The sequence below is a fragment of the Syzygium oleosum genome, unplaced genomic scaffold, assembly GCF_021117445.2.
Source record: "Syzygium oleosum isolate NSW1041296 unplaced genomic scaffold, Sole_v2.1 Sole_v2.05, whole genome shotgun sequence".
Classification (NCBI taxonomy): Eukaryota; Viridiplantae; Streptophyta; class Magnoliopsida; order Myrtales; family Myrtaceae; genus Syzygium; species Syzygium oleosum.
The window spans coordinates 15366278-15381078 of record NW_026607489.1 but is presented as its reverse complement, the minus strand read 5'-3'; the positions used below and the strand labels follow the sequence as shown (position 1 = coordinate 15381078).

Sequence of the window (14801 nt, the reverse complement as noted above, 5' to 3'; positions counted from 1 at the left end):
TAAAAAAAAATATAAGTAAATATTTTTATTTTTATTTTTATTTTACTTTCCTTTTCTTTTCCTTTTTCTTTTTCCTTTTTCCTTTTTTCTTCTTCCCTCCTAGTCGCCTCCCTCGCCGGCGTCGGGCCAGGGTTGCCTCGCCTGGTTTGGCCTGGGCGAGGCCAACCCAGGCGAGGGCGGCCCTCACCAACGTCGGCGAGGGCGACCCTCGCTAACCCAGGCGAGGGCAGCCCTCGCCCGACGCTGGCGAGGGCGACCCTTGCCTGCCCAGGCAAGGGTGACCTCTGCCTAAGGCCAGTGACCTCTGCCGGCCCCGGCGATGGCCAACGGAGGGAAGAGAGGAAAAGAAGAAGAAGAGGAAAAGGAAAAAAAAAAAGAAAAAAATAATAAAAGTAAAAGACGAAAATACCCTTTGGCCGGTGAGGTCATGTCCTTATTTGAGACAATAGTCACTCCATGCCCTTATTTAAGAAAATGAGGGCACTTCGGGCCCTTATTTGAGGCAATGTCCACTTCAAGCCCTTATTTGAGAAAATGACTCCACTTTGGGCCCATTTTTGGAATTTTCCCTCACAACTATATATGCCCTAAAAGCCAAAATGTCTCTTGAATAACATATAATATGAACGTTGTACCGCGGGGCAGATTCAATCACAGTCTTACAAATTAAACGTGGAGTTGAAAAGCGAATGTTCTCCGGAGGTCTTACACGGAACAAGCTGTTTCGATGTGTAATCAGCTTGAAATAGCGAATCGAGCGTAGCAGTTGGGTAATAATATATTCTTCAGGGAAAGCGGCCTTTTGTTTTTCCGAAAGGCGTTTCTTGTTTTTGAAAGGTGGAGGCCCAAGAGGCGTAATGAGTCAGTCCTTCTGTGGTGGAACCGTGAATGGACATCTGAGGCTGAAACACTCGGTACTTGCTCGTCATCCAGCATGCTTCCAACTGCTCGGCAAGCCCCTGCGGTTGACAGATTGTGCACAAGGACAAGGTTCGTTTTCTTTTGTAGTACTCGGAGATTTGAGTTCATTATTGTGCTTGCCATTGAGCTTCAGATAAGGTTTCTCTGGAGTGGGGTCTGGATCCGAGGCATGTGTAGACCAATAACGTCCTTGCGTTGAACTCTTTCTCCCTCTAGACATCATCATCGAACGCACGGATCAATCAGCTTTATTACGGCCTTTGGGGACAACACTCATGTGAATGTATACAGACAGACGTAGGACTTTCTGACTTGCAAACAAAAGAGAGATCTGGAGGATGAGGTTGATGAAGAAGATCTGGAGGGAAAAACGAATCCATCACGGAATTTGGCCATGTTTTTCTTAGAGTGGAAGTTCTGGACTAGGTCATTTGGTATGTGAAACATCGATTCAAAGGGTAAATCACGACCAAGAATCCGATTAGGAAGTTGCACAGAACCTTTACACTCTGATATATACTCGTTTTGTTTTGGGCCTTGTAGATTTCAACTGCAAATAAGAGGGAAAATAAGAAAAAAAAAAGTTATAAACCTATTCTTTGGATGCTAATTGAGTCATAAACCTTTTAATTTGACTAATTGAGTCCTAATTCCTTTGACGATTTGCCAATGTAGTCATTCCGGCCAATTTTGATCGGTAATCGCCGACATAGATACCGGCCTTTCTACGAGGTCTAGTTGGCGTTGATGTGAACAATTTTTTTGCATTTTTTTTCCTTCTTTCTCCATCGGTTGCTAGGCCTTAGCGATGATCGGCAACCGACCACAAGCGAGGGCCGGCGAGGTCCCTCTCCAAAGGTTGGCAAGGGTCAACCTCGCCAGCTTCAGGCAAGGCTGGCAAGGTCGAGCGTTGCTGGCCAAGGTGATTGACGGAGGAAGAAGGGAAAAAAAAAGAGAAAGATTTATAAAATTTATAAAAGATTCCAAAAATTCAAAAAATTGTTCATATCAACGTCGGTGGTGCCACGGCTGATGTTCACGTGCCGACCAACATTCACCAAAAGAATTATATTGATAAATCGTGAAAAAGTTTAGGTCTAAACTAAAAGGTCATAAAAGTTTTGGTTTTAAATTGAAAATTTATTAACTAAATTGACATCTTGCGAATATTTTTAAGACTTTTTTTGGTAATTATCCCACAAATAAAAATAATATAGGAGCGAAAAACTAAAATTTCATTTTATAACGAATACATTATTTTTAATGGAAACTAAATTTTCCCTTGCTAATTAAGCACCAGTCAAAAAAAAAATTTCTCATGATGGGGTGATGATTCAAGCTTCGCCCATCTGATTTCCTGGGATTCATGAACTCCTGCTAACCCATGGCCCATATTAAGTCACGGTTTTCACCCGGGAAGGTTTTTTTTTTTTTACATAACCTGGGAAGTTGGACCACGAGGAATTGGTAACATTTTGCAGACAGAGGGGGTTGAACTCGCAACGTCGTGTCCCATGCTCGAGCCCGTCCCTTATCTCGAACTCTGTAGGGTTTAATTTTCTTATTTTTTGTCCAATTTTTTTTATTTTTATTTTATTTTTGGTCAGATTCCAAGTTTATATTGGTCCTCAGGTTGTTGATGAATCTTCTCCGCCGATATTTTGCCGCGGGGCCTATCTGGCGTAGCGAAGCTTCGAAGTCGAGCGCGGCCCATTTTCTCCCGAATCGGGCCGAAATCATCCCGGCCCGGCCCATCAGGGAGGTCCCGGGCTCTTCAGGCCCACGAGCCGAGATGGAAACTGTAGGAGCGAAGCGAAGCGATCCACCTGAAACGACGTCGTTCCGACCTCGCCATTCCATCGTACATGACAAGCAAAGCAAAGCAAAGCAAAGCAAAGCAGGGCGGAAATGCGTACAGCGTAAAACCTCTCAAAAAACCCTCTGGTCGGTCTGGAGTTGTGGAAGCAGAAGACGAAGGAGAGGAGCTGGCGACGGCAGCTCAGATGTCCTCCTCCTCCTCCTCCTTCAAATTGAGCGCGCTGTTCCGATCGGCCGTCAAGTCCGCCAACAAGGTCGCCGCCTCCGCCAAGGACGCGTCTCTCAAGAACGTCCTCTCTTCCATCGACTCCTCCGCCTCCTCCGCCTCGTCCACGTCCACGTCCTCCACCATCACCGACACCCTCCGGAGGCTCTCCGACAGCCCCGCCGCGCGGCATTCTCGCCCCGACAGGTCCTCCCCGAAGCTGGCGCGGAGCAAGTCCGTCTCCAGTCCGGAGGCGAACGCGGCCGAACCATTCGGTACGTTTGGTTGTTCTGGCTGCTGGGAAGTGCGCGGCGTCGTGGAGATGGAGCGAAGTTTTGCGGTTGGGTTTGTCTCGGGATGATCTGAGGGTGGTTGTTTGTGTCTGGAGGCTGGGATATTAGCAAACATTATACGAATAGGAGAATAAGCTACCGAGCGAAATCTGAATCGTTTGTTACAAAGGCTGGAACTTCGTGATTTAACTGAAAAGTTGAGCTCTTTTATAATGATGCTAATTAAAGCCACCGATTCAATGTTGTGTTGCTAGATGCTGGAAGGTTTTATGGTTTCTGTGTCTGATTAGCGTGCTTTATTTACTCTTGATTTTTCACCAGTGACAGAGGATAGCTGAATCTGTAGTGCCTTTTATTTCCTTCTTTTTTTTTTTTTTGTGGTTTTAGTTCACCTTTTGGTTTGATTGTTATGTGTTGTTGTTCCTCAGATGCTTTGCTGGGGAAGCGGCTGTCAAATGATATGTCAAATGAGATATCACACGTCCTGCGCAGTACGTGTTCGTTGATTTCACTGTGATTAATTAGTATATTGGATCTAGTTCGGCTTGCATTTGTAGTTTCTATCTGTAGTAGATAAATAAAAATTCAGAATTTCGAGATTGGTTGTGGTGCTGAGAAGACGTTCAAGGAGTTTTTCTGCCTGTGGTGAATTCCGAATGAAGCATAAATGAATTGTGTCGCCCATGTATGCTTATTGATTAGGCTTTCAGAATTGTTACTTATCCAATACTTAGTAATGCATTTGAACTGATGCTTCATTTTTATATTGATGATACCTGCTTTTGCCTTTTTATTTAAGAAAAGCACTAACGTTTACTGCATATCGCTATCCGGACTGTACCAGGATATCGTATAAAAAGTTCTCTTTTATCTTTTTTGATAAAGCTGATTACAGCCTCTGTTATTATTGAAAACGATCTAGTTAGGTAAATTTATGTGGCTCATATGTTTGCATTATCTTTCTTAGGTGATTCTTCCATCGGTTCACCTAATTCAGAAGATTGTAACCTGAAGTCTCTAGAGTTAGTATTGAGTAAACCATTGTTTGCGGATATGTCTCAGACAAAAGCGTTATTGCATAAGGAAACTTTACGTGAAAGAAAGCAAAGATGGATCTTCAAAAATACTCTAGTTCGGCGATATGACCGTTTGGTCAAGATGTGTGCACAGGTGCTAGGTACTGAAGCTACGTTGCAGGTATTTGGTAAATTGGGACATGAAACGGGAGTAAAAGAATATAATGCATTGATAGCTATTTGCATAGAGAAGGCTAGGGAAAGTGATGATGAGGAGGTTGCCTTGCAAGAGATTCACAAGGCTTTTACGCTATTCGAATCAATGAGGGAGCAAGGGTTCCGGATAGGGGAGGATACTTATGGTCCATTTCTGATGTACTTGATTGACATGGAGATGGAAGACGAGTTCCATTTCTTTGGCAGACTTATCAAAGACGATAATCCCAGCTCTATATCAAGGTTTGGTTATTATGAGATGCTGCTTTATTGTAGAACGAATCAAGAAGAAAAGATTCGAGAACTCTTTAACCATGTAGCATGTCATGATGGAGAAGACAAATATGACTTAGCAGGTACGGCTTTTGGATCTTTTGCTAAAACATTTGCTAGATTTCTGGATTAGGCTTGTTGCGTTGGGTTGTGTCATCAGTAGCAAGATAGTAAGCTTTTTATTGCTCAATAATGAATGGCTTGGTCAATGTCATGTTCCTTTTGCAACCAAACCTCAAAGTTTTGTAATGTGGCAAGAATGATATAGAACTGTAAATTCTTGTGGCATAATACGTCATGAAAGAGAAATTAAGAGGTACTAACTTAGTAACAGCGATTTTCTCTTTTTCTTTCCATTAGATTTATTAAATTTGCATTCGCTGTACGTGGGATGACGAGTAATCTGGTTCATTCAAGGATGATGCCCCATATATTAGTGCAGAGTTACTTTAGAAGTAATGTTCTTATTTTATCTCGATCATAAGTTATTCGTCAATTATTATTACTCAAACCCGATCAATAAGATCTTCTAAACAAATTTGCTAACCCTGCTTTGAGGCATATATGTGAGGCTATTAGAATATATTACTCGTGAAAGGAGTCTTGCCTAACACAAAATCACACCTTTCTGCGGAAGGAAAATTGGAAATATTTCGCAGTGGTCTAAAGACAGCAAAGAAAGATATGTCTAATGTTGCTTCTGCACTTGCTATATTGCCTCACTAACATAATATTGAGGTTCCATCTCATATTTGCCTTTAATATTGAACATCTATTTTGTAGATGCTGTCTTTCCAACATTTATTTATAATACTGCTGCTTGCTAATTTTATTGCTTCGAATATCAATAGGTTCAGGATGTACCTGCTCTTCTCCTTTGATTTGGTGATCTTGATTCATCACCAGTCTTTTTATTATTTCTTGTTACAGGAAACTACTTGTTAGCTTTATGTGGAAGTGATCGAAAGGAGCTCTTGCATTTTTTACAAGTCATAGACATCCAGAATATATCATCCTTGGATTGTCTAACAAGCATCTTTACCTCTTTGGGAAAGTTAAAGCTGGATGTCCTTGCAGAACAATTCCTTCTGGCGCTTAAAGACCATCGTAAGTTTGTGCTCTTGTACTTTGTGTACGATAAGCCTTTAGATACAAATTTACCTTATTAGGCGTAGGTTTTTTTCAAATTTTTTTAGGTACCTAATTAGGTGTGGTTAATGGAGCTTATTATATATTGCTGGATTAATAAACTATTTCAATTCTGCCCACTTTTACAAATATACCTTCCTAACATCTTTAGACAAGCAGTTTCAGAGACTGTGGTGTCAAATAGAAACGATAAAAGTTAATTCAATGGTTTTAAGTCGGTCACTATTTCATGTCATTCAAAGGTCTGGTTGGAATTGGATTCCATCGGTAGATGATCCTCCAATATTTTATCACAGTTTGATGTTGCAAACTTTTTGTTCAGAGCAACTCTTGGGTTCTGCGGAATGGTGAACGACTAATATTTTCTTAAACAATATATTTCTTTGCAAGTGAGGACTATTTCTAATATTGATGGTTTGAACAATATGCTGCAGATGATAGAGCGGAGCATGTGACAAAGTTCATTTTTGATTATGTTGCTTATATGCCAAATTTAGCGGTGAGGATTCTCATGAATGCTGCTGGTAATTCCTTGGGTCCATTATTCTTAGAAGCACCTCTGTCTCCTAGCTATCTTTTTGCTTGCACAGACTTCATTTGGTATTCCAAGTGTACCGGCACTGTTTTATTTGCTTAATTTAATAATTAATTTTTTGGGTTCCACTCTCTCTCTCTCTCTCTCTCTCCCTTGTGTGCTTGGTCTCCCACCCAACAGCTGGACAACTCATTTTCATAGGGAATACGAGGACCAGAAAAAAAATCTTTGAATTTATTTAAATGGAACACACATGGATGTGTCCACTTTTGGTACATTTCAGTTTTCAATACGCCGTGAAGATCTGTATGACTTACTGGTATATGCTTTTTAATATGAATGTGACTGCTCCAGATATTAGACGAAAGATAATTGTCGTAAAGACAGTGAACTTCGCCATAGTAGTTCAATGTTATAATCACTATGATTGAGAGCTCCGAATTTATGGGTTAGCAAGTTAAGATTTTTAGGTTTTGGGCTGCTTGACTTTGCCAGTATGTATAAATTCTTAATATCCATTCCTTTTGATGGCATATCATTTATGGTCATGCTTTGGTTGAGTTGAGTATAAATATTTGCATAATAGTTATTATTGCCAAATAACTGATTATGGGTTTTAGGTCCGTACCACATCTTTATGCTAAAACCTATGAGATTTTACATGCATGTGCTTGAGCAAGCATGCCTATGAGTGCATGCCTTTTCTGAGTTATTGGGAAATGTTTGATTCAATTTTATCTGCACATGCATTTCCAAAATATTTCATCTTTGTGTAGCTTTGTTTTACTTTTTTGTTCAAATATGAGTCTTTCTTGATGTTAGTAACCATTGTGAACTTTGAGCTGGACTATGGGGGGCAAATCTTTAATTGTCCACAGAAAGTCTGGCTGGGATATTCAGTTGTTTCTGCCAGCACCTTTTCCCCCATTTTTCTCGGTCAATACGTGGGTGGTGAGTTCCAAATAATCTTCATCTCGACCACAGGTCTCCTTTGTAATATTCGGGTGTACAGTGCATACCAGGAAGATATTCTCTTTATGACCTCCTGTTTTACTGGCCACATGAAGTTTAATCAGGACCCTGTGTGAATTGTTATGCTGGTACAGCCAATAAATGATTGAGGAGCAAAATTGAAAACATTATTAAATTTCTGGTTAAATATGTTATTGATGCAAATGCAAGAGGTTTATAAGCAAATATGAATAGATTTCTTTTGTATATCGGCTTCAAAATCTAGTGATCAGAGGAACTTATCTTTTTCCCTCAATCTTATTCTAACCACTTTGATAATATCGTGTTCTGGCATATAGGGTTGATGTACACGAATTTGTCTTTTGCAGTTTAAAAATTAGTTTAGTTTAGTTAGTGCACTTAGCTTAAAGCCCTTCCTGGTGAGTTACTTGTGCATATGATGACAGTGTTTATTTGATTCTTATAATATACTTTTCAACTAATTATTTTATACTTCTTTTTAAGGTCGAGGATGTCATTTCTAAGTTCCGCAGTCTTCATGAGAAGCTGAAGGTGAAACCGTCTTCCACTTCATATGGAAGTCTCATTAATTATTGTTGCGCTTCACTCAAGGTACAATTGATTGTTACATATAATTGGACTTGAAGGACATTGAAATAGACAAATAAAGGGTGCCTTAATTGTAATACATATAATTTCATGATGATATTTTTATTAACCGCTAATCTGTTTGTCAGCTCATGTTATTTGGCTGCAGGTGCACACGGCTCTGGATATAGTGGAAGAAATGTGTGATGCTGGTTTCTCCTTGTCCATAGAGGTAGTACATTCTATTTTACGAGCTAGCGACGAGAGCCATGACTTCAATTTGGTACGTTTGATTTATTATGTCTCTTCTGCATGTCATGTTTTGTAGTGTTCTTTGCGCATTAATTCATTGAATTTTGACATGTGGCATTTATAATCAATGACTGTTAATATAGGCCTACTTATCTTAAGTCAATCGCCCCCCCCTTCTTTACACCATTTCCTTTCCCATTGGATTATGATTTGGGGGAAAACTTTAGGGCCAACCCATTGTCTGTAATGATAAACCTTTCTGGATAAAATGAGGCCCACATTTTGTATCTTGATGAAGCCAATTCCCCTACCTCACAAGTTTTTTTATGTTTTATGTGTTTGTCATTCTATGGGCTGGTTTCTGTTGTAACAGCGGTTGGTTAGCCTAATTTTGTCTTCTTAATTATCGATGACAGTAAATTTCACGGGGTCTTTTTCTTTTTCCATTATACTTTTCCAGTGGCACTAAGCTCTTGTACTTTTTGATTGATGAATTCTCCTCTGTAATACGTTTATCTTGAAATCTTTTTTGTATGCGCTGCCTCTCTAATAGTGCTGTATACTCGAAAAGTCTTTAAATGAGGTGAATTAAATCTCAATATAATGCATGTTTTTCTTTAGGAATTATTTCTGCTGGATTTTATCTGCGTTTCTGATTTCTGCCCTTTTTTTTTATCTTGTTCAACCTTAAGGTCCACCAAATCTACTCAATGATGCATCGCCACAATCTCAGTCCAAATACTGATACCTTCAGAAGTATGATAAATTTGTCTGTGAGATTGAGAGATGTAAGTTCCTCCTGTTTACTCACTGCCACATCTACTTGATGAATGTCGTTTACTGTTGTATCTTCTGTCAGTTCACGTTGGAATTGCTTTGTGCAGTTTGATTCTGCTTATAACATGCTTGAGGATGCACAGAAAATGAATTTGGCACCTACAGCTAGTATGTATAACGCTATAATGGGAGGATACTATCGTGAGGTGAGTTCCTTGTAATCTTGAGCAGCTTTCTTGATTCTTCACGAGAATTTCAAAATTTTCTAATCATATCCATATGCCACGTCTTAAAGCAAGTGAGAGCAAGAGTTAGCAAAGCTTGACAGAGGGTAAATATGTCACACAAGTACAAGTTTAGAATTTTTTGTCACCAAAAATAAAAGTTTAGGGTAAATGTGTCGCAGTGGGCATAGTTTGGGGTTTTTGGTGCCTTTTTTCCCAAATTAATATATGGAAACCCATTAAGATTAGGAAAAAGAGAGGCCCGTGTTAACATTTCATCTCTTCAACAAGTTTAGCAATGAGCATAACGGGCCCTATTGTTCCGATGGAGAGAAGAACCTATGACAAGGCCATTAAACAAAAAGAATGGAGAAAGTTAAGATATTAAAGGTAGGCTATTGCAAGAGACACCCAAATAATTGACATTTCCCTTGCAAAATTCGTTATTTTTGCATAATATCGACCTTTTTTTTATATAGGTGCTTGCTAGTAATTTTTCTATCCTTTCCAGGCCATAACCTAAAGTGTGAGGCTAGGCAAGTTGGACGCTTAGATTTGTATTATCTGATACTGGCAGGCAAGTCTAGGTAACATAGCTGATAGCTATTAGAGTTCATTGTTGAACAATGCCCTGTGGTTTTTGCACCTATAACCAGTGAAGTAGCCCTACTAATATGAGAAATGGCTTACAGATTTAGAAGAATATGGCATTAAAAGTTGATTAATGTAATAACTGTTGAGTATGGTTTGTGCAGCCTTCCCTTGTCAATGACGACTATGTTTCTTTTCTCGCTGTCTAATTTCTGTTTAAAAATTTACTAGTTACTCCTAGTTAATTTGTTAAGGGTATGATTTTTGGTTTTAGGTACTGTCAAATTCATACATATGGTTTATAAGCATACATATGGTTTATAAGCTCTCTCTCTCTCTCTCTCTCTCTCTCTCTCTCTCTCTCTCTCTCTCTCAAACACAGACACTCACAGGGACAGTGCATTTGTAAGAAATTTCTGTTCTTCCTTGTTGGAGCCATATGGCATACACCTTGAGGTATTTGAAAAAATAAAGCTAAAATACATATATTTGCAGAAAGATCCTCACCGTGCATTGATGGTTCTAAAGCAAATGGAAAAGGCAAATGTGAGACCAGACTGTCAGACTTATAGCTATCTGATATGTAATTGCAATACCGAAGAGGATATAAAAAAGGTATTAATGTACTTTCTCTGTGCTCAGCTCCTACTTGATAGTTTTTCTTCTACTAAGTGTAAGTTTGCTCCTGGAAACTGTTGTGCATTTTTCATTGGTGAAAGCCATGCTTGTTACTGCGTTTTAGTAAGCCTCATGTATATCTAATAATCATGTCTTCCTGGTTTCAAATTAAACTGTTGTGAAATCTTTCATTGGTGAAAGCCATGCTTGTTCTTAACTCCTCATGAACTTTAAATGTGTGGAAGGTCTTTTGCTGGCAAGGAACTTGCTACTGTCCTAATAGGCGGCGTTATGCATAATTTTCTTAGTTTTTCTTGTAAAATTTTGTGGATAAGATCCTAGTCATGACTTCAAGCCTTTCAGTACATAAGGTGAAAGCACATGGTACTGCATGCACACGCATGTTCGTGCTGCATATGTACCGGAATAAATGAAACAGTGGATAAGAAAAGCAACGGTAGGGTTAAGTGTAGTAGACAATATTCTGAACGTTCTCAACTTCAACCTTTTTTTTTCTTTATATGTCTGCTGGGCAACCGATTTAATAAGGCCCTTTTAATGTGAGTTCAAAATGGTTTTCAATCACAGTCTAGAATGAAGTATCTCATTGTTACGTGAAGGAAAGACTAACCATGCTTCTCATAAAACGAGTGATGAAGAGAATGTTCAGAATGATTAACTCTCATTCAAATTTGAACTCAAAAGAAGAGAACGCTATATGACAAAACTCATATACATATATGTGGATGTGTGCTTTATAGTATGTATGTCTATATGCACTAACCAATGCACACTCTGGTTATTTTATGTATGGAGTTTTCTATGAAACTGATGGCACAAAATAAATTTTCCCTCTTGGCATTCTTTGGGACAAGATCATGGTGCTTGGATGACACGCTAACTAGGAAGAGTTTAGGTTTCAGGCACAATGAGGTGACTTTGTATCCGTACCTCTGGTGCGTAGTCAACAGTTTTTTCACAATTCGTACTTTGTTTTTCTATGATACATGGTAAAAAGCAGGCACTGGCGATAAATTTATTCGTGCATTAAAGTTTTGACAATGTACAGTAGATGCCACTTAAGCTACATAATTTAGTAAGCAATGCTTGGGACAAATGCAATTGTGTGCTTTGTTGATAACATCCGTCTTGATGTTTCCCTATAACTCATTTTCCACCGTGGACGAGTTGGTGCTTTGGAGCTTATGCGTCAGTTATCTTGTAATGGATCTTCTTCTTTTTTCCATTAATCTTGTCATGAGTACACAATAACTAGCCACTCATGTCTGCCTATTGCGTACTGGGAATCAGTTGGTGTATTATTGTCATTCTTATATGTTACGCCCCTAATGACTTCCTAGTTGGCTATAACTTACCTGGGCATTTTGACTGCCTTTTATATATATTGAAGGCATTCGGAGGGTCTTGTACAACATCAGAAAAAATGTAATTCTTGGCCTAAAATCGTGTGAAATGGGACACATTTTACCATAATTCAGGGTCTTTTATTGAATTTGCCGGTTTTTTTTTTTTCAGTAATACATGTGTTGGAAGTGCTGGAATATATTATTTTCTCCAATACATGGACCAATTGATATATATTGGATAAAGAGAGGGGAACTGAATAGTGGAAGCACCTTTTTCCCTCAAGTCAATTAGAAAGCTCTGTTCTGTGTGGCATCATTATGTTACATGTTAATAGATGCTTTTCCTCGGTGGCTGTATGTTTATGCTTCTCACATCAAAATTTTCTCATCTGCTTGCAGTACTATATGGAATTCAAGCGCAGTGGGTTACCAGTAACGAAGTATACTTGCATGGCCCTTATTAGTGCATATGCAGCTTGCGGGCAGTTTGAGAAGGCAAAAAAGGTAATTTTGTGTGGAGTAAATTCTTCTGCAGGACTCCTGCTACTCCTAGACTCGGTAGTCCTATGCATACCTTAACTGGAAAACACTGAAAGAGAAATTGTTATGATATACAAGCGTTCTGTATCTTTAGATGTTTCAATTTAACACTTAATGCAAATAAGGTAATAAGTGCTAATTTTGCTATCGATGTAAGTTCAAAATGTTGGGAAATAATTGATGGTTATTTAATAAATGGATTGTACCCAGTCCGCTGATCTCCTGTATGTCTCACCAGCTAACTAAAGATAGGAGTGTATCTATTCTCGGCATATTGTTCAACCTTCTTTTCATGGGGTATACATTTCAATGATATCTTGTCTGTGAGTTGGTGGTGTCTTCATCGTTTTTATCTTGTTTGTAGCATCTGTTTACACCTTAGAAGATGCTAAGCTAATCTTTGTGGGAACTCTTACTTAGAGGAAAACTAAATAAAAAACTAATTTGTTAATCCTCTCTCCCTTCTTTCTTTTAGCATTTTAAGTTTTGCAGTAATTTCCAATTTAAATTTTGATCAGTACTTGTTTCCTTTCTGGGACTGTCGGCGAAAGTTGCATAGTTCCTTATATTAAGTTCATATGTAAGATTTATGTTGTCATGACAGGTACTTGAAGAGGAGGGAGTACTCGTGAATGGTTCAAATGAAATGAAGAGCGCACTTGTCTCATCTCTTGCGTCAAATGGGAAAATCTGTGATGCTCTTGAAATGTATGAGGAATTCAAGCGGGATGGCTGCGATTTGGAGCCTAAAGCTGTTATCAGTCTGATTGTAAGTCTCACAAGGCAGCTCTAGGTAGTTATACTATGGAAAGGTGATGACATTGTATCATGATCTCGCAGGAGTACCTTCAATCAGATGGACAGCTGAGTAGATTGCTTAAGCTGCTTGAGGAGTTAACTGATCGGCACTTCTGGCTTGATGGATGTTATAGAATTCTCCTGTATTGTGTTCGATTCAATCATTTAAGGTGCTATATGTTATCCTTTGGGTCTCGGATGTGACATTGATGCATTCATTTGCTTATACCGTTTTCTTTATCTGATTCAGTGCTGCCATTGATTTGCTGAAGCAACTCAAAGATCGTATCAGCAATGATGAAATGGCCATGGAAGCAGTTTTTGATGAGGTTCAAACCTGTTCTATTTTATTATGCTGAAAACTCTTAGTAGTTTCAGTCAGGAAGTTGGCTTCTCAGATTGGAAATGCAAAAGATAACCGAGAATCGTAGTTAATATATGTTAGAAGCTCAGGGTTAATTATGCTTAGGGTACTTTTTGAGCGTCATTCTTTTGGATTCAACTGGATAAGTGGTTCTGTTCTTCCTTTCCCTCCATTTCCCAACCTCCCCTTCTCTCTATAGAGTCATTTTGAGTTATTTACGGAAATGTCCTTCTTTGTCATCAGTAGCAATTGCCTGTTAGCTTGCAAAGTATGCAAAATTTGACCGATGCATGCAAGGATGCTGGAATATATCAATCACTGCCTCTCTATCTTCTTCCTGCACTCGTGCAGGTGTTCTTCAGCATTTTGGAAGAGACAACCCGTCTGCAGATGGGCTTGGACTTGCTTCAAGTAATCAAGAATGATCTTGGCCTTGCCCCTTCACGAAAGGTTCTCGATGCTCTTCTCAGTGCTTGTGTCAGTACGAAAGACCTGGACAAGTCTCTCTTGATTTGGAAAGAATATCAAGCAGCTGACCTCCCTTACAATATTCTGAGTTTCTTGAGGTGATACTCTTAATTACTCTCTCAAGCTCCCATTAATCCGTCTCATTCAAGCGAATCAGATTTAAGTTGTTTAATCCTTGGCTATCATACGAGTCACCGACTGTATTTGGCAAGATTTTCAAGCTTGATGTGGACATCTGTACTTTATGAACATTGGTAGGATGTATCAAGCCGTTCTGGCTTCCGGAGACCTCAAGTCTGCAAGGATTGTGCTGAGCAAAATGCCCAGGAACGATCCCCATGTGCGCCTCATCATCCAAGAATCCCAAAGGGTATATGCTGAGATGGCATCTGAGAAAAAGACGGAGGAAAACCGAAAAACAAAGGTGACAAAGCATAAAAAGTCGAAGGTGAAAAGGTAAGTACATGGACTAACCGCATTCCTTTTCCAAGTACATTGTAGTTCCTAGGTCAATAGCCTCTTGTACATGTATGCCTTGATCCTGATGTGATTTTAGGGTAGCATCATCCTCGGACGCTCTCGTGACAATAGTCACGGGATTCCCTCGTTCGTTCGTCTGTCCTTATGATTACTAATATATCGAAAAGTTGGGGATAGCAGTACGAGAGATCTCTGAACTTTTTTCCATTTGTGGAAATGTCATCTTTGAATTTTTTTTTTTTTCACGAATTGCGTCCTCGGATTTTGATGATTGATTTCGTTTTGGTCCTTTCATAAAATAGGAAGGCGATTGCGAAATTTACTAACTAACGGTGT

General features: G+C 39.2%; 1 protein-coding gene across 2 annotated transcripts; it reads left to right on the top strand.

Moving 5' to 3' along the window:
• The first annotated feature begins 2813 nt into the window (after positions 1-2813).
• LOC115666011 (pentatricopeptide repeat-containing protein At4g04790, mitochondrial-like) lies at positions 2814-14706 on the top strand. 2 transcript variants are annotated; one of them, XM_030587814.2, is made up of 16 exons: positions 2814-3219; positions 3666-3728; positions 4205-4825; positions 5673-5849; positions 6326-6390; positions 7903-8010; positions 8156-8269; positions 8931-9026; positions 9123-9221; positions 10326-10445; positions 12215-12319; positions 12960-13124; positions 13196-13323; positions 13404-13482; positions 13869-14083; positions 14244-14706. In XM_030587814.2, the coding sequence occupies exons 1-16, from the start codon at positions 2925-2927 to the stop codon at positions 14443-14445; spliced, it is 2652 nt and encodes an 883-aa protein (XP_030443674.2). In that variant the 5' UTR covers positions 2814-2924; the 3' UTR covers positions 14446-14706. The 2 variants fall into 2 exon arrangements, with proteins under 2 accessions (XP_030443674.2, XP_056167549.1); XM_056311574.1 differs by lacking the exon at positions 3666-3728.
• The last annotated feature ends 95 nt before the right edge of the window (positions 14707-14801 follow it).

Excerpts from the sequence above, each read along its gene's own strand:
- LOC115666011 (XM_030587814.2), top strand. The coding sequence starts at position 2,925 with ATGTCCTCCTCCTCCTCCTCCTTCAAATTGAGCGCGCTGTTCCGATCG. Across the intron at positions 3,220-3,665 it reads GAACGCGGCCGAACCATTCG|ATGCTTTGCTGGGGAAGCGG; the intron begins GTACGTTTGGTT and ends GTTGTTCCTCAG. Across the intron at positions 4,826-5,672 it reads AGACAAATATGACTTAGCAG|GAAACTACTTGTTAGCTTTA; the intron begins GTACGGCTTTTG and ends TTCTTGTTACAG.